This window comes from Saccoglossus kowalevskii, chromosome 3 (assembly GCF_978046115.1).
Source record: "Saccoglossus kowalevskii chromosome 3, keSacKowa6.1, whole genome shotgun sequence".
NCBI classification, from domain to species: Eukaryota; Metazoa; Hemichordata; class Enteropneusta; family Harrimaniidae; genus Saccoglossus; species Saccoglossus kowalevskii.
Genome location: NC_140643.1, coordinates 32,808,213 through 32,835,543, shown reverse-complemented (window position 1 = coordinate 32,835,543; position 27,331 = coordinate 32,808,213). Strand labels below are relative to the sequence as shown.

The following is a 27,331-nucleotide window of genomic DNA, read 5'->3' as shown; positions in this document are numbered from 1 at the left end:
TTTGTTCATATTGTATTTATTTGCTTGGTATTTTTTTTTTTAAGTTTTGGAAATCAGAAAGCACAAGGGACAGAATCTGTGGCAACAGTGAAAAAAAATACAACACAAGATGTACATAACAATTCATGCTAAGGTATTTGAGTACAAAAGGATTAAAAAAGTACAACTGCAAGCAGAGATCCTGGGGGTTGTGGTATGAATATACGACTATTTTGGTCATACCTTGTCTGAGCACCATTATAGTATTTGCTGCTTGTCTCTATCTTGCACAGTACTTTACAGTTAAGCTCATTAATGAGGTAATACGGTCATATCTCTTGTTCGATGCCTTCATTATGCATATTAAAGAGGTCAAATAACCACATTTTTGCAGATTGTGTTATTTAAGAACACTTATCTTAAGTACCACTCATCAGATTTCATTGAAACTTGTCAGTTCATTACTCATTTCACTCACTTAACCTCTCGCTCGCAACGAAATGGTAAAAACATTCTTCATACCAAGATGCATTTTTTTTACCCGAATGGAAAATAACAGATGACCATATATGGTCATGTAAACTCATTAATATACATAAACATGTCATATCTGAAACAGTTGCAGAACTGGCCATGCAACCAGTGCCACAATGAAGGCATCAAACAAAAGATACAGATATATATGATCATGTTTCCTCATTTATATGCATTTAGTTCATTATATATTCAGAAAACCATAGTTTGATAACCAAACCAGATAAATGTTACCAACTGCATTTTAATCTTGTGGTACTGATCATTGAAACTACCCTTATGGCAATCCAATGACCTCATTAATTATTGAATAGGTGTCTAATAGCTTGCGCCCCGCTAATGCCGCTTGTGGCTTTCATTTCCACTTTGTTTTCATCCACATAAAAAAAGTCAAGAATTTGAAAATAGCATTTTTTACCAAAAATATTCACCAAAAGTAGAGAATTAAAGATATCATCATAAAATGAGCAAATCTGACAAGGTCCACCCTAGGCACCTATGTACCAAGGATCAAAGAAATTGAGTCAATACCGGTAATTTTCAAGAAGTCAAAAATGCAATTGTTGATGGACGACGGCAGATAATCACCTATGTAAACAGCTACGATGGCAAAAAAACACTAAAAGCTATGTAAAGTTAGTAAATTGTTTATTCTTTTTTTTTCAATTATATACTATGCTGCTATCAAAGCATTCTGACAGTATAGACGTATTGTTTTGTATATATCAAAACAGCAACATTTCCAGCTACCTGTAAGTTGCTGATTGGTTTGGAGATCATTGCATAATTGGAACTAGTTAGATTAAACATTTTACATGGGTGTATGGGTCCCATAAGACAAACTTATTTTGAGTAAAGACAGATTACATAGACTTTAAAGTGGTAACTTTGAAATCACCTTTTTGGAATGAATGAGAGGACCATACTAAGTTTTGTAAAACTCTGGCATCATAAATACCAATACTGATATTGTTAATAGACAGAAAAACTCAGCAACAACCTTTTGTTATTTTATTAGGAAAGAAATGGCATAACCAAAGCAACTATTCGATGTAGTTTTTCAGGCATCCATAAACCTACCTTGCAACTGTGGCCTGACATGACATTTCTGATAACTTTTAATGTTTTATGGCAATTAAAACTGAAAACTGAAAGGAACACATCAAACAAGCTATATTTGAAGAAAGCAGCTGAATCTTGAAGTAGTCAAAGCAATGGTAAATCTCTTAAACCCAGCTTTCATCATCAGATCCACTAATCTTGTACTCTTGATTACTTTTGCAGTGCTCTTTCCAGTAATGTGTCATCTTCTACATGATGCGGCATTGTAACTTTCAATTTTTTATTTTGGTCCATTGCTGAAATTATCGTCTCTTCAGCATTTCTGTTACCACACCATGAGCGCCGAGCAACCTAGAAGATGAGAAAATAGTTTTATACTAATGAGAAGATTTATTTTGTTTGATAATGGTGCCGATTATCACATTGTGTTTACAGTTACATGGGACCAACCCCCAGTGGGGGAGGGTCCTCTGAATAAAAATTGGTACACAAGCAGAAGTAAAAAAAACGCGTAAAAGGGGTGTTATTTAGTTATTTGACGCGTATACCGGATGTAACTTAGAATATATAAATAAAGCGTGAAAAAAAGGCATCTCATGAATTCATGTTACCTCAACTTGGAAACAGTATGATTTTAGTGTGTATATAGGGTATCTATTTTCTGCACTTGGAAAGGGGTATAATTTCACAAAAATAAGTACGTGTTTAGCGGCTTTTTTGAAAAGCTATATTTCAGCATGCGTACCAGGTCTGAATTGGAGTGCCCTTCCCCTTGTGCATGCACGCACCATGTGTGTAAAATATAATACAATCAAATTCAAATGCATACTACACGTCAACTAATGCTTTTCTGGAATACATAGCAATATGGAATTGAATGTAAAATGAATTGTTAAAGTAGCTTTGGTGTTTATGTCTGATAGACATGTATAACAGCCATTGAAACACACACACACAATTAGATATTTTCACGGAATTATCATTTCAGCGAAAATAGCGAAAATAAATTCCAAGCGAAAATAAAGTATTCTACAGTATATAAATCAAAATGTAATCTGGGTCCAGTTAAAAAAAACAGCTACTAGTAAATAACAATTTTCACCAACATAAAGGTCTTTTTCAAGTATCTTCAAATATGTGACTATTAAACTTTCTTAATTAGGTACTATCTTCATATCAAATATCAAAGCAATCTGACCCATTTACATTGTTTTTTAAAGATGAAATCTTTTTTTATATACCACATTTGATTCCTACAAATAAAAAATAGAATGCATATATTAAGCCTTTGCAGAAAACAAAGCAGTACTTACCCCATTTGAGACATCCCAAGCTAACATACGCTTGGCTCTTTCACCAGCTTCTTCTGTGCCATCTAATACTAATCCAAATCCACCATTGATGACCTCTCCCCATCCGACACCACCACCATTATGTAACGAAACCCAAGTCGCACCACGAAATGAATCACCAATGACATTTTGTACTGCCATATCTACAATATACGGTTGATAAACTGAGAACATGTCACACCTCAAACAGAGATACATGTAAGCTAAAAACAAGTTTTGGTGAATTTTACAATCAAAACCGATCAACCTGCTTCAAGTCAATAAATGCTGACTGCAACATATGTTATGACTTACTGATACATTGTAGCAGTTGTCACTGTGCAAATGATTCCTGGTTAATTACATTTCTAGTTTAATAGTTTCATATTCGATAAAACTCATTTTAATGAATCAAACTGTTTTTGAGAATGTTTGAGTTTTCCTACAATGCACAGATGAACATGGATGCGGTGACTGGTATTATTTTTGTGTTAAAACATCAAAATCCACTGACACACAATAAATAATTGTTTGACCTGATGTGCTACACACTGTCCCAAGGTACATGCTAATTTTTTTTAGGGGGTGACAGGGACGGACTAGATTTGTGTTGCCACCTTCCCTACCTTTCTCACATTAAGTATGATTATCACTTCACCTCCTTTCATCTTTTCCTACCATCCTCCCCCAAAATGTACCAGACACTATCATGATTGTCCAAACCTGAATTTAGATAAAATTACTAAATTCAGAAGATCACCCAAAGCTACTGCAATTCATTTGACCAATACTACATTTTTATCTATAACATTTGATGTAGTGTATCAACATTATAGGCCAAACCCTCTGAGATTCCGTCACTGAGGGACACATCTTGTTTGTAAAATTTCACGGGTGATTGTGTTCAGTACTACTCACTGTAATACCATTGGGGAGGAGTTAATTCTTGTTTTATTTATACAGCAATTTTCATGTTTCTTGGATTTCCAACTGACTTGTGCGAGCAGCAGTATCATATATACAGTTTTTTTTACCACCAAAAACATGGTAACAAACTGTAGGTTTGGGGGGCTTAATGCTGGGCCTAGCTACAATGATTTGCATCTCTCTCTCAATGTCACTGTGTATCAACGTGTGCTGTTGATGTTCAGATAACAAAATACATGCATCTCTTGGAGTCTACTATTTTTTGCTACAGTTTTGTATAAATAATCAATGTCCTCACTCAGCGACAGGCCAGAACAAACTGCTACAATTGTATCTGTAATAACCTAAATATTGAAAAGTTTTGATGGTAAATAAAAACATTTTTAACTAATGCTGGGCTTAATGCTGGGCCTAGCTACAATGATTTGCATCTCTCTCTCAATGTCACTGTGTATCAAAGTGTGCTGTTGATGTTCAGATAACAAAATACATGCATCTCTTGGAGTCTACTATTTTTTGCTACAGTTTTGTATAAATAATCAATGTCCTCACTCAGCGACAGGCCAGAACAAACTGCTACAATTGTATCTGTAATAACCTAAATATTGAAAAGTTTTGATGGTAAATAAAAACATTTTTAACTAGTCTTTTGTATGTACATGTACCGGTACTTCTAACAGAGCAAATTTCATCACTAGATGTAAGCATAGATGTCTCAAAAATAATGTTGTAGTTAGAAACAGCTAATAATTTATCAAGATGTATAATTATTCACCAGTACTACAATTGTCTTGCAAAAATGTGAGTTTGACTTACCAGCGCAGAATGCAGACCCATCATATATATTTGATGTTTCTCTAAATGGACTATCTGTACCACTCACGTCATGATGATCCCGACTAATCACAACTGGACCTTTCAACTTCTTGTCATGGACTGCTTTATTGAAGGCTGTTGCAATAGCTATGCGCCCTCTCTGGTCTGAATACAGAATGCGAGCCTGTGAACCTACAACCTAAAATACAAATGAGTATCTTTATATCTGAGTTACAGAGACGGAAAGTATTAACTCATTTATTTTTTAAAAAAACAATGCAAATTGCACTGTTATATCTTGAATATTATCTGTAAATACAGTCAAATCTGTGTATAGCAACCACCCAAGGTGTTTTTATAAAGAACACAGGTGTTCATTCATGAATAAAAAATGACAATAATTTCTCAAACAAATTGACAAATTGTCAACAGATACAATATATTTGTTTGCCTTGTAAAGACTGATGTAAAACATTGAACATATGTATCTTACATCAAACCATTGCCAAAAGAGCAGTCACTCATCACATTGGCCAGGTGGCTTCTATGTAAAGGTCACTTTACATGTAAATTACATTGGGACTGCTTAAAAGGTAGTCATTATGTGCAGGTTTGTTTCATGGAGTTTTCCAGCATTTCTCTCAAACATTTGGCCAACAATCGTGCACTCTCTGAATTTGTTACTCCACCAGTAGAAATATTTCCTAGATAGTGACACCAACTGGTATACCTGAAAACTGAGTAATTATGCATATGGAGCAGTTTATGACAGACTCTGACAGACTGTTTTTTCTGCATGATGCAGTCTGAGTATTTTGAGGAAAAACTGGTGCCTCGTGACTACAGCTGAGGCATGCAGTCGGAATGTTCAAATGGTTGCTAGAGACTTGGCAGCTCAAACTATCCTGAAGTTACCTGCTCCTATGGACATTATGAAGCCCACTATAGACAGTGTCAGGTCTCACCCTGCTGCTGCGGGTAAGGCTATTTTTTTCCATGGCGCCATTTTGTGAAAGTTTGTTCAATACACCGTCACCAAGAATGGATAAGGCATTTGTATGAGTCTTGTACAAGATCATGATAAACAACCACAATCTGTGTTAGCTCAAGGAGAGAGCTGAATTTCTGTTAAATCAAAACCCCAAAATCCAATTTAACCTTACTAAGGACAACATTCAATCCATTATGTCTTGCTTTTGCGCATCTCAGAAACTGTATAAAAACAAAATGGCCACCAGTCTAACCGTGAAACAAAATGATGTGCATCAGTACCCCACTATGAGTGATGTCAATAGCAAGTTAGAATGAAATCGATCAAGGTATGCCTGAGAAAAAATTGATGACATATTCAAATGTTGATTTTTTGGGACTAAAATGGTCACCAGTCAGTCAAAAATCTATGAAAGAAAACAAAGAACAAATCAACATGCATATTTCTTCCATTTACCACATGCCTTTTTACAAACTTCAGTCAAGGCATGCAAGACCAATGACGTCAGGCAGATTCACAATGAATGCAACCCAAAACACAATTTCTCTTGCCAACAGGGACTGATATTTGTATGATTTGTGAGCTGGTTCCATAAAATTATGATTTTAAGTTGGTCATGTGATTAAACAATTATCACCTGATTCATAATTTTTATTTTATTTTCATTTACCACTGTGACAGCTTTGTAATTTCAATGAACTAAAAATGCATTTAAGTATTTAACTTCACTTTTTTAAGCATATTCACAATTGGTAACTTGTCAGTGAAACAATGAGTTTTCCTTTCATGTTCACTTAAATTAGTGGATTAATTTAGTGGATTTATTAGCAGCAAAAATAGCAAAATTCACAGTACTCACCAAACCATGTCTACCAGCTTCTTTTATCCATACAATATTGTCCTGGTATTGCTGCTTGGTTTTCTCTGTTACTAAAATATACCACAAAAAATAAACCTTGTCAAATTATAATCCTGTATAATGTCAATCAGACTAAGCAGTACTGCACTTTAGATTAACCTGTTACATAATATTTCATAATTTTAACCCTATAATGGAACCTTTAATTGGTATGTAAAACTTGACCTCAAACTGTGCCATCAAAGTTTACCAGTATACGGGTCACTATAGATACCTCAGATAGCTATTTTAGGGTGGAAGGAAGAAAGACATTTTGACATTACATTTTGTATCTTAAATTTGCTCATTTTGATTACGCAACTGAACATAATACTTAATTAAACTTAATAATCTTTTCTTGTCATAATTTTGTGACAAGAATATAATACAGTGCAATATGCCAGCAAGAAGATTACGAGGGATTTGCGCCAGCGTGATCATCATTTGCATTAAGCTAATGTGTTTAGAAAAAAGGGTTCAAATGTGATGTAAATCTGAATTGCATCCATAACACTTTCCAACAGGTTTTACCTGATGGATAAATTATATTGTTTTCAATAGAAGTACATGTATTATAAAACAGTTCCTACATGGAGGAATTAAAGGACACATACCTCCTTCTTTGATGACATCTTCTAATACTGCTGTAGCTAGTTTATCTGTTGTTTCTAAATCATTTGGATCTGCTGATGTACACACCCATCGGAATGGACCAAATCCAAGAGAAAATATATCACTAGAAGAAGATGTTATAATTAAGAATAATCATCAGTACATTTCATGCCTACAAAGTTTGCAACTAATTAAAAACATATTTGAGATATGTATGTGTAAGTATGAATGCATTTTAATTCAACAATACAATACAATACATACAAGTTTACTGCTATTTCTAAATAAAAAACACTTTAGGGGACCAAATGTGAAAAGTATTGGCGAGTGAAATTTGTTGATAAAAATAAAATCTATGGTGTTAAAAGAGGGAGTCCTAGGGAGACAAGAGCTTAACTTTGTAGTCCCATGTGATACTGTCCTAGGTATAACTGGAAGTTTATATGGTATTGGCAGTCCTGGGTGATGGTTGTATTTCTAGGTGATGGTTGTAGTCCTAGGTGATGGTTGTAGTCCTAGGGAGACAAGAACTTAACTTTGTAGTCCCATGTGATACTGTCCTAGGTATAACTGGAAGTTTATATGATATTGGCAGTCCTGGGTGATGGTTGTATTTCTAGGTGATGGTTGTAGTCCTAGGTGATGGTTGTAGTCCTAGGGAGACAAGAACTTAACTTTGTAGTCCCATGTGATACTGTCCTAGGTATAACTGGAAGTTTATATGGTATTGGCAGTCCTGGGTGATGGTTGTAGTTCTAGGTGATGGTTGTATTTCTAGGTGATGGTTGTATTTCTAGGTAATGGTGTTAGTTCTAGGTGATGGTGTTAGTTCTAGGTGATGGTGTTAGTTCTAGGTGATGGTGGTAGTCCTAGGTGATGGTGGTAGTCCTGGGTGATGGTGGTAGTTCTGGGTGATGGTTGTAGTTCTAGGTGATGGTGGTAGCTCTAGGTGATGGTGGTATTTCTAGGTGATGGTGGTAGTCCTAGGTGATGGTGGTAGTCCTAGGTGATGGTGGTAGTCCTAGGTGATGGTGGTAGTCTTAGGTGATGGTTGTAGTCCTAGGTGATGATTGTAGTCCTAGGTGATGGTTGTAGTTCTAGGTGATGGTTGTAGTCCTAGGTGATGGTTGTAGTCCTAGGTAATGATTGTAGTCCTAGGTGATGGTGGTAGTCCTAGGTGATGGTGGTAGTCCTAGGTGGTGGTTGTAGTTCTAGGTGATGGTTGTAGCTCTAGGTGATGGTGGTAGTTCTAGGTGATGGTGGTAGTCATTTGTGATGGTTGTAGTTCTAGGTGATGGTTGTAGCTCTAGGTGATGGTGGTAGTCTTAGGTGATGGTGGTAGCTCTAATTGATGGTGGTAGTCCTAGGTGATGGTGGTAGTCTTAGGTGATGGTGGTAGCTCTAGGTGAAGGTGGTAGTCCTAGGTGATGGTGGTAGTTCTAGGTGATGGTTGTAGCTCTAGGTGATGGTTGTAGTTCTAGGTGATGGTTGTAGTTCTAGGTGATGGTGGTAGTCTTTGGTGAAACTAGTAGTCCTTGGTGAAACTGGGAGTCCTTGGTAATGGTGGTAATCCAAAAAAATTCAAGTTGATGCTGGCAGTCATAGGTCATAATGGTAATCCTGGGTGATACTGGTAGTCCAAGTTTATACTGGTAGTAATGAGTAATCCCACTTTCATTAGTTGAGTTAGCTCCTGAAAAGTCAATTCAGTAAATTTATAAAATGAACTACTAAATACTCACCCCATTATATCCTGGACATAAGATGGATATCTAAACTTTTCTGGTTCACCTTCCTTTTTCACTTCTGCACCTACAAAATTAACAAAATGGTTAAAAGTATCAGTAAAATAGATACCAAATTACTAACCAAAATACAGTGGAAAATATACTCTGTAAAACATTCCTAAAGATTTATCATTCTCTTGGGACTATTATGTAAAATATTTAATAGTATAGATATTTAAAAATTATTGACAATATTTGAGTATTCAACAAATTCAATGTACAGTAATTCAGAATGTAGGTGAATCTTTGTGAATCCATGTCCATTGGAAAACTATTTAGTGCAGGAAGAAAATACAATTGGAACGAACAAACAAACCAATCAAATGGGAAACTGAAACGATTGCCACAACCAGGGCAATTATAATGTTATTTGCCAAAACTAGATTAAATATTACCTGCTCTACCAGCTTCTAACAGAAAAGCATTCCCATAATCCCAGAAATACATCCCATGCTTTGAGAGTTTATTAATGGCAATCACTTGACGTTTTAAACTGCAAAGAATGTCAAAACTAATAATTAGACAAGAATTAAAGCATCCATAAAGGATGACTGAATTATTACCCAACAATATTTGGTTCTTTATATAAGTGTAGTTCCGGGTATTTTTCATTTCATCATAGAAATGACTATCACTACACAATTAACATAGGTTTTAAACACCACAATAAAGATTACAATCGTGATTTGTGTGTTTGTTTTTAATCTTCTCAAATACAGGATCCCCATTCCATAAACATTCAATATTTTTATCCTTCTTCAATTAAAGAAAGTTTAGTTTGAAGACCATTAAAATATTTATGGATTTCAGACAGTTTGAATTAAATATTCAGTGAGAAATTGAATATTTGGGAGAAATAGAAATTAATTAAATTACTGAACACAGATTAGTAAACATTTAACATAAACTTTCACCAACTAGAATATTGTGTTCTGTCAACCTCCAACAACAGAATTTGTCAGATTAGATCAGATCATGCAATGAGTATAATATGAATTATTATACATCTGTCAACGTAACACCATAAGTTACAGTGTGGCATAATTTTGCAGTATTTTACAGGGTATTTTCATCCTACCATGTTAGGAAATGCGAATTCCAAATATGGAATGATTACGTGCATAAGCATCCTCTAATAATAATCAAAGGAAGCTTAGAAAGAACTTCCATGTGCTGTGAGTTTTGTAACACATTAAATATAATTCGAAATTACTTAGCTGAAAACTAATTATGCAAATCAGAAAATTAATATGAACAGATTTTAGTGTAAAACTAATGAGGTCTGCGCAATGTAACAGAAAATCTATGTACCAAGTTTAATTGAAATGTGATTAGAACCAACAAATTATGAATTATTACGCTAATTAGGAAATTACTATGAACAGATTTTTACCCCAAACTAATTAGGTTTGTACATTGTCCTAGAGCATCTTTGTACTAAGTTTCATTGAAATGGAGTAATTAGTACTTTAGATATCAGTGTGAAAGCTTAAAATTGATTAATTATGCAAATTAGGTAATTAATATGTACAGATTTTAACCCACAATTATCGAGGTCTGTCTATTGTCCTACAGCATCCATGTACAAACATTCATTGATATGTGATGATTAGTACCTGAGATATCAGTGTGAAAGTTGGAAAATGGTTAATTAGCAAATTAGGTGATTAATATGCACAAATATTTACCAAAAACTAATTGGGTCTCTGCATAATTCTAGATTCATTGAAATGTGATGATTAGTACTTTAGATATCAGTAGAAAAGCTGAAAATAATTATGCAAATTAGGTAATTAATATGCACAATTATTTACCCTAAAACTAATCAGGTCTCTGCATAGTCCTAAAGGATCTATGTACCAAGTTTCATTGAAATTCGATTAGTACTTGAGATACCTGTGGAAAAGCTGAAAATTAACTAATTATGCAAATTAGGTGATTAATATGCACAAATATTTATTCGAAACAATCAATCTCTGCATAGTCCTTGAGTATGTAAGTACCAAGTTTCATTGAAATGTAATGCTCACTACTTACATATCAAAAGCTGAAAATTAATTAATTATGCAAATTTGGTAATTATATGTACTGATATTACCATAAAAACTATCAGGTCTGTGCAGTGTCATATGACATCTATGTACCAAGTTTCATTGAAATGTGATGATTAGTACTTGAGATATCAGTGGAAAAACCAATAAGTGGTTGTTTAGATATCAGTGGAACAGTCATGGAACCACTAAAAAATAGCTAATTATCATGTAAATTAGGTAATTAATATGCATGGATTTTTACCAAAAACTAATCAAATCTGCGCATAAGTTCAGAGCATCTATGCACCAAGTTTCATCAAAAACCCGATGTATGGTTCTTGAGATAGAAGTGGAACAGTCGGACACACATACACACATACACACATACAGCCACACTATCTGCAAAGACTCCCATTATGTGCTTCGCACATGGGAGTCAAAAACAAACATGGCTGCCACTAGGGTTTAACCGGACTCCATACAAAAAAGTTTGCTGATTCTGTTCTAAACTTTTTGAATTTCGGCATTCCCATGATGTATCCTTGATAAGAAATGATGTATAATAATAAGGTTATTACAAAGATACCTCAAAGTATGCACTAAGACAGTACGCTGTTGCATCAACATCCACTGCGCTTTGGCCAATACTGCGGCTGTACTGTCTTTGTGCATACTTTGAGGTATCTTCGTAATAACCTCATATTATGACAAGTTACTGCATAAAACTACATATCGATTGAGTTATGTCTTGACATATCAGTAACTGCATTGATAGACACACACCACATTTGAGCTGAGATTGTCATAAAACATACCTCTCTTCAACTTTTTCTTTAAATCCTGATGGATTTTTATGCATCATTTCATTGGCCTCATCAAACGTCAGCTGCACCGGATAATAACCGCCATTAAATGGATTATGACAAGACGTTTGATCTGATCCTAATTCCACCAACAATTCACCGCTACTGTCAAATACTTCAGATAATTTTTCCCTATAATTCAAAATACACACATTTAAAGAAAGATTGTCTGCTACTATTGTACACAGATTTCCACAACAACACAGTTCAGTATGTGGCAGTTATGAATACACAACAAAAACATAGTTGAACTCTGGTGACCTTGCCCTTTGTTATATAATATAATTCCCTTTATCAGTTTGTTTCAATATAAATATGCATTGTCATAATTAATTTTGAATACAAACAAGTTTTGGCGTTGAACCAACAGTGGGGAATCAGTCTACCGAATGTCCTTAAAAGATGTAAATATCTTACAAAAATATTAGTGCCTTATTTGTTTAATTATTTTAAGGGACATAATTTCCAGTTTTATTCAAAGTAATTCAGATATTTTAGTATAAAAATAAATGCCTCATCGCAAAAAAAAAGTTCTGCATTTAGACGTGAATAGATTTATAAAACATGCAAGATAACAGAAAATTTTAGCTGGCTTTAGTCCAAGTATTTTGTACAGGTGTCTGTCAAAAATTAATGATTCACTGAGACAAATATGAACTGCCTCATTGTGTGAGTACTGTATTATATGAAAAGTAAAAAAAAAACACCCATTATGAATAGCTATCATGTTGCAAGCTCTGCTTTGTATGCAAATCAACTTAAATAGTTAGTTGGTGTCCAGTGGAGGGAGAAGTCAACAGTACTGTTGCCTCCTGAGAATCTACATCTTCAAACACTGCAATCTTCGAAGTGCATTTTTAAACTAGTATTATGAAAACTCTATCATTCTGTTCTAATAGCTGAAACATATTCCTGCGAGTTTTCATTTATCAAATGAACTGTTTGTCAAATACAGAATACATATATTTTAGAACAATTTTCTTTTTAAAATGTGGATGAAATGTTTTGCTTTTTATGTATTTTTTATGTATTGTTTTATAACTTTGAACTAAACATATTTTCTATTAGCTTCAGATCTTGATCAAAGTTTGGCACCCAGTTCATAGGAGTGCTTATATTGATTTTCTGACATCTTGTTTTCTGTAAAGATTTTATTGGTAGGTTTGCAAATGTGTATCAGATTGTGCAATCTCTCCATGAGTTGGTTTTGAAACCCAGTATGAGATTCAGTATGGGATTCATTACCAAGGATATTATTACAAGATAAATCATTTGCTTCATTGAACACATACAACAATGCATATTTCCACTGAGATCAGTGACCTTTGATGTGTATCACCAGTGATCAGTCAAGTAGAAACAGTCAAAATATTTTATCAGATTTTCTCAATTTTTGCATGATATTTTCATACAGGACATCTGTTGTTCAAACTCAGGGAAGACATTATACTGATAAATAAGGTGACCAAGTTTGATGAAGTTTGAAATAGAATTAGTAAAGTTATTATGCACACAATAACAATTATTAACGACGACGACAACAACAACGACAACGCCGGACAAAATCTTTCCTTTAATATACCTTTCCCTTCCATCTTTGATGGTACAGGCAAGGTAAAAATAGGTCTGTGGGCCTGACACTTATCGGTAATTATAACATTAGCCAAGCAACGAATTAGAAGTATAATGTACAATACTTGCTCAAGTATGTCAAGGCCAAGATGAATCTGTATGTGTTAAATTTTGTAGCTGATATTAGAAAATTTCACAACAAATTGGTATTGCTTAAAACATGCAATGTATAGTTAGGCAATGCTGTATGTGGGTGATCACTGTATGAATTGTCAATGTATAGTTAGGCAATGCTGTATGTGGGTGATCACTGTATGAATTGTCAATGTATAGTTAGGCAATGCTGTATGTGGGTGATCACTGTATGAATTGTCAATGTATAGTTAGGCAATGCTGTATGTGGGTGATCACTGTATGAATTGTCAATGTATAGTTAGGCAATGCTGTATGTGGGTGATCACTGTATGAATTGTCAATGTATAGTTAGGCAATGCTGTACATGGGTGATCACTGTATGAATTGTCTACTCCTTGGCACGATACATTGCCAAGTGCTAGTTGTAGAAAATCAAATAGGGAAATTGTCCAGTTTTTAAAAAAAGCAGCTTCATGAGAGGGCACTGCAGAACCTAGTCAATCTACACCTCCTGAAAAAATTACCATCTTCAACCAATAAGGGACCTTCTCACCTGAAATCTAGCAGTTTGAACAAAATTCTTGAAAGTGGTATTTCTGCCGTAAAATTTAACAAAATAGTATCTAGAAAATTACTAAAAATACAAAATTTAAGATAACTCCACCATATGACAAAATCACAGAGAGGGTTACATCTAGACTGTCGACAGTCGGTCGTACCTAATATTAATCTGTTAATATTAATAAATATTGTGTATAAACGTAATAGGCATGAATAAATTGTAACGCCGCGACCAGAAGTATGAAGTGCCCTTAAGCATGACCGACTGTCCGGTGCTGCAATTCACTGGTAAGATTTCTTACCAGATCCGGGTACTTTCATATGCAAAAGAATAGTCGCGCAGATGTCTATCATTTTATCGTGGCCAATCATAAAAAGGGTCAGGGGGGTTGCTGGCTACAAGGATCGCCCACGACTTACGCGAAGTTTGTTTTAACTGTACTATACGCGATCGCGACACTTTCCACAGCAGTTTTTGATATCATGACACAAAAAATCTTGACGAATGCATTATAAAAGTGCTAGAACGTTTAGACTACCATGATATTTCTTGCAAAGAATACAAGCGAGACACTATCACAAACTACATAGAGGGGAGAGATATGTTCCTCAGCGATCGAGCCGTGTTGACATTCGTCTTGTCAAAAAAGAAAGAACTCGTTTCAAAACCAGGGATCCCCCACTTTCAGTTGCCATTCTCTCAGAGGGAAATGCCTGCGACCTTTCAAATAACTCTCACTTAGTTTGTTGAAATTCTTTTCTGAACTCATCTATGTTTTTATGCAGAGTCGACACTCTCAGTCCACATTTTCTGCACGCATACGAACTGGCAAGGTGTAGATCGATCGTCTCTGCCACAACAAATTCGAATTCTTCACATGTCGTAGTTCTGTTGATCCTGCGAAACAGTCTCCTCCAGTTTTTTATATTTTCTATTTGACTGTCACAAACAATGCACATTGTTTCCTTGGTTCTAGGCGATATAATAGTTTTCTTTGGCCCGAGGACTGTCGACAGTCCAGGTTACATCATGCAACTTTATGGTTGACATGAAAGCAATCTGTGTGACGGTTGTAGAGAAATATTAAATAAAATGATAAAAAAATCACTTAAAATACAAATTTGAAGATAATGCTACCACATCAATAGGCTACACAGAGGACTAGCCAAGGTACCTACATGCTATATATCAAGTCAATCAGACTGACATTTTTTGAGAAATTTCAGCTTTTTTTACCCAACTTCCAGATTTGTTGATAGATCCTCTTCTCCTGAACAAATTATCATCTCCAACCAACAAGGAATCTTTATAAATCAGAACTAAAGGTCCAGGGGTTTTGGACCGATGAGCTAAAAATGATGGTTTATTTTTTTTTAGCTCCGCTGTTGACTTTGTCGAGCGGAGCTTATCATATGAGTGATTGTCCGTCGTTGTCCGTCGTCCGTGTCAATGTTTTACTTTTTCGACTTCTTACTGAAAACTACAAGCCTGAATGCTGTGATACTTGGTGTATATGTACCTTGGGTAGACCTCTCTTAGGTTTGTTCATTTCATGTTGATATCTTCAATTCTCTAATTTTGGTGAATATTTTTGTCATTTTTGGTAAAAAGTGATATTTTTGACTTCTTGTTAAAAACCGCAAGTGCAATCGCTTTGATATTACATATATAGGTACTACATGTGGACCTCTCCCAGATTTGTTCATTTTGTAATGATATCTTTAATTCTCTAATTTTGGTGAATATTTTTGTCATTTTTGGTAAAAAGTGATTTTTTCGACTTCTTGTTAAAAACCAAAAGTTCAATTGCTTTGATATTACATATATAGATACTACATGTAGACCTTTCTCAGATTTGTTCATTTCGTGATGATATCTTCAATCATCTAATTTTGATGAATATTTATGTCATTTTTGGTAAAAAGTGATATTTTTGTTTCTTTTTGAAAACAGCAAGTCCGATTGCTATACAAACTATACATATTGTTCATTTTCTAATGATGTCTTCAGTTCTTCAATTGAAATGTGCATTGCTAACAGCGGAGCTATCTCAGCCGATAGGCTGTTTGTTTATAATTTTTTCAACTCATTAAGCAAGAAAAACGAACATGAAACTGACAACAGAATGTGGTATAGAAAGCCTAGACTTATGGCAGGATTGTACTTCAAGACACACATGAAATTACTGTTAAACATATTTAATATTTGATTTGACAATTTACTGAGGTAAAGTAGAGCTTAAACTCAAGAATGAATGATGTTCAAACATTATTTGTCATATCGTACATATGTTTGTTTTATGATAAGCCCCTGTTTTGGGACTTTGTTTGATTGGGGACTAACACACATGGCCACCAGTTGGCCATTTTGTAGCAAATCACAAAACAAACTATGATTTTGATGAAAATCACCGTCAGCTGGCTAAATTTTATTGAAATCCAAAAATAACTTAAGCGAAAACTCGTTATGTCTTGCATTGATACTAAATTTACACAAAATCTGTAAAAGTGTGTCTAAGAAACGGGTTCAAAATTGGTGACAAAAAAAAGGCCACCAGTCCTTTTTGAATCAGATCATAATCTCAATAGCCAAAACAATATTGAAATCACCTACATTACTACAAAGTGACTAGCACTGGCAGAGTTACTACATGAGCAGTTGGGTCAAAAGATAACCCAAAATCACTTGGTGTGGATCAAATACTGCCACAACTAAAAATATAGGAAAACATTGATATCAAAGTTGCTATGAGAGCATGCATCACTATGTGTGAGTAAACTTGTCAGTTTCACTTACCAAACATCTACAATGTTGCCATGGTAACCAATACTAGTTGCTTCCTTTTTTTGTCTTGCTTGTCTGTTACAGAACATAAAACATCTATTAGAGTCTTTGCTCTAGAAAAATTGTGCTCCTCCAATTCAGGGTTTGGAGAAAACTATCAAAAGATTATGGATAATCTGTTTAATAACTTCTTTAATAGTACATACTATATATCATTTATGAATGTGTACATAATCTAATCTTACAATTATTTCATATTAAAACATTTAACAATAATTTAATAGTCAGTAATCACCTTATCTTCGAAATCAGGCAGTCTAAATTATCTGTGGTTTCAACAAGCCATCTGTGGAGGGGAAAAAAACTCATAGTTGCTGCTGACAGTAAAGTAAGCAAATATCACAGAATAAACAGCATGGTATATACTACGTCAAATCAAAGTAAACACGTACTGCATGCATGAGTTTTAAAGATAATATAGCTGCAACAAGGTAGCTGCTACTGTAATGACAATATCATGAAAACTAATCTAATGGAATTGTGCACCAATAGATACGTACCCTTGTTTGTATCTTTTTTCAAGTGCTTCTTTACTGACTTCCGCAATGACACCAATACATCCCGATATGACGGCAGCCTTGGACTGCGCACCACTCATACCACCTAAACCTGATGTCACAAGCACTTTGCCATGTAAATCACCACTTCCTAAGTATCTACGCCCTGCATTCATCACTGTAATCTAAGACAAAAGATTTAATATTTTGTTTTACAAAGACAGGAATTACTATAGTCCCTCTTATTTTTAGAAGCATAAAAATTACATTGATTGCGTGCTGCATTAGACACACCTTGTAATTTATATATTTAACTAAATTTCACCAAAGTCAATGTGAAATTCAAATAGTACAAAGTATATGCATCTTTACAAGAAATAAAATATGTTAATGTATATATATTAACAGTGGTACCAACACATACTGCATGATTTGTCATTTCTAGTACTTCCAGAGCTGAAGCCATGTTTTCACTGAGCAGTTGAGTTGGATCCAGTGATTGAATTCAAACATTTTGAAAAATATTTACCATAGTCATACCCACCCACCCCCTATTTTGGGGGCTTTTCTATTTTCGAGGTCTCGTTCAGCTAAGTGCCCATTCCTTCCAAAATGCACCAAAATGTCTACTCATGAAACTTTATCATTGTTTGACTTTTCTGAATTCCGGTAATCAAATTTATATAATACAGCACGGTTATCCGCCACTGTGAATATTGTGCGAATCCATGGACCAAGGTAACCATGATTAAACTACGCTTTGAAAATGACTTGTTAGCAATTGTGAAAGAGGATAAATAATTCATTCCATAATCAGTTTACCTTTCAAAAAATGCTATTTACTGTTTTTTGCCAAATTCACTTCTGAATTGTGTTACCAGGATGCCTTTGGGAAGTCCCGAAGAATATAACTTAAATTGTAGAAAGAAGTATCAAGTTCTGTGTATTAACCCTAGTCTATTTAAGTGTAAAATGGCAATGGAGCACTATTTTAGCCAAAATTGACTAGTAAGATTATTACATAGGTCTGTGCTGAGATAGCACATCTTGTGACACAACAACGCTGTTGCAGATCAAATCGTGCAAGAAAAAATCATGACTGAAATTCCTAAGCATCAAGAGTTTGTGTACGATCGACACATTTGACAACAAAGATGATGATAAAGATCTTGACTTCAACTGTTTTCCCATAGATACTAAGAAATCTGATAGTATGTAATTATCATTGTAATAAAATATGCATTTTTTTTTACCATTCCTGTTTCTTCATTTTAATAGTGTTGAGGAATTTGCAGGTTTTGCATTTTATATTTCCCAAAGAGACGTAATATTCCCCCCTAATCTGGCACATGGTGAACTAAAATTGTCGTCGTATAATTTTTTGTGGGGAACATGCTTGGCTAAACAATCCCCCTTAAAAACATGATTTCTGGCACCGAGTACCCAAGGCACTAAGTCAGACGAGTATGGTATGCTTACATGAGCCAATATTACATTAATTCGTGGTATTTTGAACCTTCAAATACGAAATAAGTTTTTTATGACTTACTGTAGTTCCATGTACAATGCCCTGTGGTCCTATGTAACAATAGCTACCAGCAGTCATTTGGCCATACCTAGAACATAAATACAAAACACAGTAGATTATTCAGTCTGTCATTGATCATTGCTAATCATTTTCACTGATATATACATTTTGTTAACCAATACATATATCAACAGCTCAATTAGCTGAAACTATCTATCTGTGATGTGTTGACTCAGGAACACACGAAACATCAAAAAATCCAGAGAGCTTTCAAGTCGGCACTACTTTTTACATATCAATACACTCGGGTGATCAGGTGACATATAACACCATTACAAAAGTATGTATTCTGACGCATACAATAAGGTAGTCCCAAAAAGGTCACATTACCTTTCCTTAGTTAATTGATTGCTTGAGATGACATGTAAATTAGTTTATGGATTGAACATTAATTACATTTTAGTAGGAATTATATCAAATATAATGTTGATGCATATAAAAATAATTATTTTTTTAAATATTTTTTATTTTTTGTTCAAGTTCTGGACACTGATTGAATATCAATCTTGTCTCACCTGAGAAGTTTTGGTGCAAATTGCAAGTTTGCCATAGAAACCAAATTCTATGTTGGGCCTACATGACAGGGCTGTGTGACTTTCAGATTCAATGTGTATGAGGGTTCTATAGCTATTAAAACATATACATGTAAGTAATATGGAAATCCATCCATACATGACGTGTTCAATTCCCAGACCAGTCTCATATATAGGTGCAGACATTGTTCAACACTTAGAGTTAGCTAATATGTCAAAATGTTGCTCAAAAGTGCATCTTATACTCAGTTAGGCCGGCATCAAGTGTTCATACCACTGTCTGACTTACATTGTAACACCCAAGGCAAACATTCTATCATAATCTTCCCTTGATGAATAGTTTGGAATAACCTTTGAAAAAACATAGAAAAATGATAAATCATTGTTGACAACAACTGGCATTTTCATACATGTATTTATCAAACATGTGACTGTATGCATGACAATTGTGTCACTGAGGAAATGCATGCATGACAAATGTGTCACAGTGACTGTATGAATGACAATTGTGTCACTGAGTGACAGCATGCATGACAAATGTGTCACAGTGACCGTATGAATGACAATTGTCAGTGAGTGACAGCATGCATGACAAATGTGTCAGTGACTGTATGCATAACAATTGTGTCACTGAGGAAATGCATGCACGACAAATGTGTCACAGTGACCGTATGAATGACAATTGTCAGTGAGTGACAGCATGCATGACAAATGTGTCACAGTGACTGTATGAATGACAATTGTGTCACTGAGTGACTGTATGAATGACAATTGTGTCACTGAGTGACAGCATGCATGACAAATGTGTCACAGTGACCATATGAATGACAATTGTCAGTGAGTGACAGCATGCATGACAAATGTGTCACAGTGAGTGACAGCATGCACGACAAATGTGTCAGTGACTGTATGCATAACAATTGTGTCACTGAGGGAATGCATGCATGACAAATGTGTCACAGTGACTGTATGCATGACAATTGTCAGTGACAGCATGCATGGCAAATGTGTCACAGTGAGTGACAGCATGCGTGACAAATGTGTCACAGTGGGTGACAGCATGCGTGACAAATGTGTCAGTGACTGTATGCATGACAATTGTGTCAGAGTGACAGCATGCGTGACAATTGTGTCACTGAGTGACTGTATGAATGACAATTGTGTCACTGAGTGACAGCATGCATGACAAATGTGTCACAGTGACCATATGAATGACAATTGTCAGTGAGTGACAGCATGCATGACAAATGTGTCACAGTGAGTGACAGCATGCATGACAAATGTGTCAGTGACTGTATGCATAACAATTGTGTCACTGAGGGAATGCATGCATGACAAATGTGTCACAGTGACTGTATGCATGACAATTGTCAGTGACAGCATGCATGGCAAATGTGTCACAGTGAGTGACAGCATGCGTGACAAATGTGTCACAGTGGGTGACAGCATGCGTGACAAATGTGTCAGTGACTGTATGCATAACAATTGTGTCACTGAGGGAATGCATACATGACAAATGTGTCAGTGACAGCATGCATGACAAATGTGTCAGTGACTGTATGCATGACAAATGTGTCAGTGACTGTATGCATAACAATTGTGTCAGTGACTGTATGCATGACAATTGTGTCACAGTGACTGTATGCATGCATGACAATTGTGTCACAGTGACTGTATGCATGCATGACAAATGTGTCACAGTGAGTGACAGCATGCATGACAAATGTGTCACAGTGAGTGACAGCATGCATGACAAATGTGTCAGTGACTGTATGCATGACAATTGTGTCACTGAGTGACAGCATGCATGACAAATGTGTCACAGTGACAGCATGCATGACAATTGTGTCAGTGACAGTATGCATGACAATTGTGTCAGTGACCGTATGCATGACAATTGTCAGTGAGTGACAGCATGCATAACAAATGTGTCACAGTGAGTGACAGCATGCATGACAAATGTGTCAGTGACTGTATGCATAACAATTGTGTCACTGAGGAAATGCATGCACGACAAATGTGTCACAGTGACCGTATGAATGACAATTGTCAGTGAGTGACAGCATGCATGACAATTGTGTCACTGAGTGACAGCATGCATGACAAATGTGTCACAGTGACTGTATGAATGACAATTGTGTCACTGAGTGACAGCATGCATGACAAATGTGTCACAGTGACCATATGAATGACAATTGTCAGTGAGTGACAGCATGCATGACAAATGTGTCACAGTGAGTGACAGCATGCATGACAAATGTGTCACAGTGAGTGACAGCATGCATGACAAATGTGTCAGTGACTGTATGCATAACAATTGTGTCACTGAGGGAATGCATGCATGACAAATGTGTCACAGTGACTGTATGCATGACAATTGTCAGTGACAGCATGCATGGCAAATGTGTCACAGTGAGTGACAGCATGCGTGACAAATGTGTCACAGTGAGTGACAGCATGCGTGACAAATGTGTCAGTGACTGTATGCATGACAATTGTGTCAGAGTGACAGCATGCGTGACAATTGTGTCACAGTGAGTGACAGCATGCGTGACAAATGTGTCAGTGACTGTATGCATAACAATTGTGTCACTGAGGGAATGCATACATGGCAAATGTGTCAGTGACAGCATGCATGACAAATGTGTCAGTGACTGTATGCATGACAAATGTGTCAGTGACTGTATGCATAACAATTGTGTCAGTGACTGTATGCATGACAATTGTGTCACAGTGACTGTATGCATGCATGACAATTGTGTCACAGTGACTGTATGCATGCATGACAAATGTGTCACAGTGAGTGACAGCATGCATGACAAATGTGTCACAGTGAGTGACAGCATGCATGACAAATGTGTCACAGTGAGTGACAGCATGCATGACAAATGTGTCCGTGACTGTATGCATGACAATTGTGTCACTGAGTGACAGCATGCATGACAAATGTGTCACAGTGACAGCATGCATGACAATTGTGTCAGTGACAGTATGCATGACAATTGTGTCAGTGACCGTATGCATGACAATTGTCACTGAGTGACAGCATGCATGACAAATGTGTCAGTGAGTGACAGCATGCATGATAAATGTGTCAGTGACTGTATGCATGACAATTGTGTCACTGAGTGACAGCATGCATGACAAATGTGTCAGTGACAGCATGCATGACAATTGTGTCAGTGACAGTATGCATGACAATTGTGTCACAGTGACAGTATGCATGACAATTGTGTCACAGTGACCGTACGCATGACAATTGTCAGTGAGTGACAGCATGCATGACAAATGTGTCAGTGAGTGACAGCATGCATGCCAAATGTGTCAGTGACTGTATGCATGACAATTGTGTCACTGAGTGACAGCATGCATGACAATTGTGTCACTGAGTGACAGCATACATGACAATTGTGTCACAGTGACCGTATGCATGACAATTGTCAGTGAGTGACAGTATGCATGACAAATGTGTCAGTGAGTGACAGCATGCATGATGAATGTGTCAGTGACTGTATGCATGACAATTGTGTCACTGAGTGACAGCATGCATGACAAATGTGTCAGTGACTGTATGCATAACAATTGTCAGTGACAGCATGCATGACAAATGTGTCACAGTGACTGACAGCATGCGTGACAAACGTGTCAGTGACTGTATGCATGACAAATGTGTCACAGTGAGTGACAGCATGCATGACAAATGTGTCAGTGACTGTATGCATGACAATTGTGTCACAGTGACTGCATGCATGACAATTGTGTCACAGTGACTGCATGCATGACAATTGTGTCACTGAGTGACTGCATACATTTTGGTTTTGCTTATAACACAGTTTTGAAGTGAATTTAACGAAGGAAATTGATGTAGGTACCCTGTTCCCGAAACCAAGAGAGAATGTTTTTTTTTACAGACTTGAGACTGTCCCAAAGGGTGCTACAACACATGAGGTACATGTTACACTTGTTGAACGCAGTAGAACCATAATAATTGTAACATCACACATTCATTTTACATGCATTGTATACATTACATGTGTAATACTAACCATTCCATTTGTTATTACAACTCTGGGTGCTTCTTTGTGGCTTGGAAACAAACCTTGTGGGTGTCCTGAACACATGACTAGGGTCTGATCTTCAGTCATTCTTGACAGATAATGCATAATTAACCTAAACTAAAATCACAACAAATAAACCAGACATTAAGATTAAGACAATCTATCTAGGTGCTTTGAATGCAGGCAACTTTTTAACATTTAAAAAACAAGCAGCTTCTCGGCTGAGATAGCTTCGCTGTTAGCAATGCACATTTCAATTAAAGAACAGAAGATATCATTAGAAAATGAATATGTATAGTATCAAAACAATCAGACTTGCAGTTTTCAACAAGAAGTCGAAAATATCACTTTTTACAAAAAATGACAAAAATATTCACCAAAATTAGAGAATTAAAGATATCATCATGAAATGAACAAATCTAAGAGAGGTCTACCCAAGGTACATAAACACCAAGTATCAAAGCATTCAGGCTTGTAGTTTTCAAGAAGAAGTCGAAAAAGTAAAACATTGACACGGATGACGACGGACAATCACTCATATGATAAGCTCCGCTCGACAAAGTAGACAGCGGAGCTAAAAATTATATACATATAGCTGTGAAAAACTGATATTATATTAATTTTTTAATGCAAGTCAAATTTTTGCTACATTGTACAGCAGCAAAATGAATCAGAAACAAACAAAATGTCTCACCTGAGCCCAGTTTGAAAACACTTGCCCATTTCCACCATAAGTAACAAGTTCATGTGGGAACTGTATTGAGAAAACGATCAATACTTAGTGACACATTTCACATATGACATACTTATTTAGTGACACATTTCACATGTGACCTCACATTTAGTGACACATTTCACATGTGACACCTATTTAGTGACATATTTCACATATGACAATTATTTAATGACATATTTCACATGTGACACTTATTTAGTGACACATTTCACATGTGACATACATATTTAGTGACAGATTTTACATGTGACATACTTACTTAGTAGCATATTTCACATATGACAGTTATTTAGTGACACATTTCACATGTGACCTCATACTTAGTGACACATTTCACATGTGACATACTTATTTATTGGCATATTTCACATGTGACATACATATTTAGTGACACATTTTACATGTGAAATACTTATTTAGTAGCATATTTCACATGACACTTATTTAGTGACACATTTCACATGTGACCTCATACTTAGTGACACATTTCACATGACATACTTATTTAGTAACATATTTCACATGACAGTTATTTAGTGACATATTTCACATATAACATACTTTAGTGACACATTCACATATGACATACTTATATGGTAACATATTTCACATGTGACACTTATTTAGTGACATATTTCACATGTGACACCTATTTAGTGACATATTTCAAATATGACACTTATTTAGTGACACTTATTTAGTGACATATTTCACATGCGACATACTCATTTAGTAGCACATTTCACATATGACAGTTATTTAATGACATATTTTACAAGTGACATACTTATTTAGTAGCATATTTCACATGACACTTATTTAGTGACACATTTCACATATGACGTACTTATTTAGTAACATATTTTACATGACACTTATTTAGTGACACATTCACATATGACACTTATTTAGTAACATACTCATTTAGTAGCACATTTCACATATGACAGTTATTTAATGACATATTTTACAAGTGACATACTTATTTAGTAGCATATTTCACATGACACTTATTTAGTGACACATTTCACATATGACGTACTTATTTAGTAACATATTTTACATGACACTTATTTAGTGACACATTCACATATGACACTTATTTAGTAACATTTCACATGTGACACCTATTTAGTGACATATTTCACGTATGACACTTATTTAGTTACATATTTCACATATGACATACTTATTTAGTGACATGTTTCACATGTGACACTTATTTAGTGACATATTTCACATGTGGCACTTATTTAGTGACATATTTCACATGTGACACTTATTTAGTGACATATTTCACATGTGACACTTATTTAGTGACATATTTCACATATGACACTTATTTTGTGACATATTTCACATGTGACATACTTATTTAGTGACATATTTCACATGTGACATACTTATATAGTGACACATCAGTAAAAACAGAATATATTTCAGTTACTTTGTCAATCACTGAGACAACACAAAATTTATTCTTACCTGAGCTACCCTGGGATCCAAGTTATTCATTATCATATGCATGATTGCACCAGCTTGTCTTGTCTCACATGGATAGTCATCTATAGGATAGGCCCTGAAATCAGCATAACATATTGGAAATCAACCTCATTTAAAACAACGACCTTTGACCTGAAAGGTCAAGTCTATTATTAACCTATCAGAACTTTGCTGTTGTAAATAAACAGTGGGTTTATTCCAAGGGAGGAGCATAGGACCGAGGAATTATGGTAGTTATAAGATAGAGTTTTCACAAGTTATAAGGGAAAGAGTCCCCAATTTAGCTATACCTTTTGATAACTATAAGTGTCCTTTGGAGGGGCAGGGGTGGGGGCGCTGGAGGGTAGGGTTGGGGGTACAAACACAACTCTTTCTCTTACTTATGGTTCTTAAAAGTTGATTAGGAATTATTGATAAATATTTGTTATTTTAGAAAATAACGCTTTAACATTAACTATAGAAATATTTCCAAAATAGTAGTAGTAGCTCATAAACAGTTTTCCTCCAAAAATATTTTGTACTGGGTAATAAAGCCCAAAAGCTGATGACATATGTCCAAATCAACGATTATGAGATACTTAATATTTCAAATAGGTTGAAGACAAGGACCTGAATGCCAATATCATTCTTAAATTACACTAAGAAGTAATATTAGTGGTTATGCTCTAAAACAAGAAACACTTACCTCATGTCTATGTCAGGTCTAAAACGATACATATAAATATGACCGTATTGTCGGAGCTCTTCAGCAAATTCTGGAGCCAAGGTCTGATGCATGGTGGGTGGAAAATACCGCAATGCATTCTCAAGCGCCAACTAGAAGAACCAGGATAAAATTTTAGTAGCATAAGTACTGGGAGATTTATTTATTAACATCTGTACCAATGAGACAATTTGGTAATAAGTTGGAAATTCGTGGGAAATATTGTTACTAGTCTAAATGGTACACTGAATGCTAAATAGAGGAACACGTCCAATAAATGAGTTTTTACCACGTTGTAAATCAAAACAACCTTATCACCCCATCCACAGTCCCTCTATCATGATAGAGGGACTGTGCCCCATCATTGGCCAATCAGGTTTCGTCAAATGGTCACACCTCTCAATTACCTTGTATGACCACGAACAAGAGTTATGCGACTCGTAATCACGTATAGCATAACGTAACTAGCTATTGTTTCAAAACAACGATTTAACGTATTGTGAAACGTGTTTTCTGAACTTTGAGATATATATAAACTTGGGGGTTTCCCGTTGCTGTGTGATCGACGGCTGATCAAACCCGAAAGGGAAACTATAAAACGGATTTACATCAACGAGTTGAATCATGAAGGTACTTACTCTCTGTTCCGCGTCGGACAACGTATGTGTTCTGACTGGTGCATGGGGCACAGAAATATCTCTTTTACGCAGTGGCGGCAACTCAGACAGTGGCCACTCACACAAGCCTTTCAAGGAAGACATGATTAT

At 35.5% G+C, this 27,331-nt stretch overlaps 1 protein-coding gene across 1 annotated transcript; it reads right to left on the bottom strand.

Moving 5' to 3' along the window:
* LOC100371290 (urocanate hydratase) lies at positions 1-27,331 on the bottom strand. Its single transcript, XM_085497072.1, has 18 exons — positions 27,203-27,331; positions 26,547-26,677; positions 25,844-25,937; positions 24,317-24,376; positions 23,611-23,739; positions 19,854-19,915; positions 18,993-19,059; positions 17,447-17,628; positions 17,182-17,232; positions 16,899-16,961; positions 11,786-11,965; positions 9,333-9,430; positions 8,893-8,962; positions 7,153-7,274; positions 6,500-6,570; positions 4,650-4,848; positions 2,889-3,070; positions 1-1,926 (listed from the first exon to the last, which is right to left on the bottom strand). The coding sequence occupies exons 1-18, from the start codon at positions 27,323-27,325 to the stop codon at positions 1,786-1,788; spliced, it is 2,025 nt and encodes a 674-aa protein (XP_085353198.1). The 5' UTR covers positions 27,326-27,331; the 3' UTR covers positions 1-1,785.

Excerpts from the sequence above, each read along its gene's own strand:
- LOC100371290 (XM_085497072.1), bottom strand. The coding sequence starts at position 27,325 with ATGTCTTCCTTGAAAGGCTTGTGTGAGTGGCCACTGTCTGAGTTGCCG. Across the intron at positions 9,431-11,785 it reads AAAGAAAAAGTTGAAGAGAG|TTTAAAACGTCAAGTGATTG; the intron begins GTATGTTTTATG and ends CATTCTTTGCAG. Across the intron at positions 3,071-4,649 it reads TGGGTCTGCATTCTGCGCTG|ATATGGCAGTACAAAATGTC; the intron begins GTAAGTCAAACT and ends CGTATATTGTAG.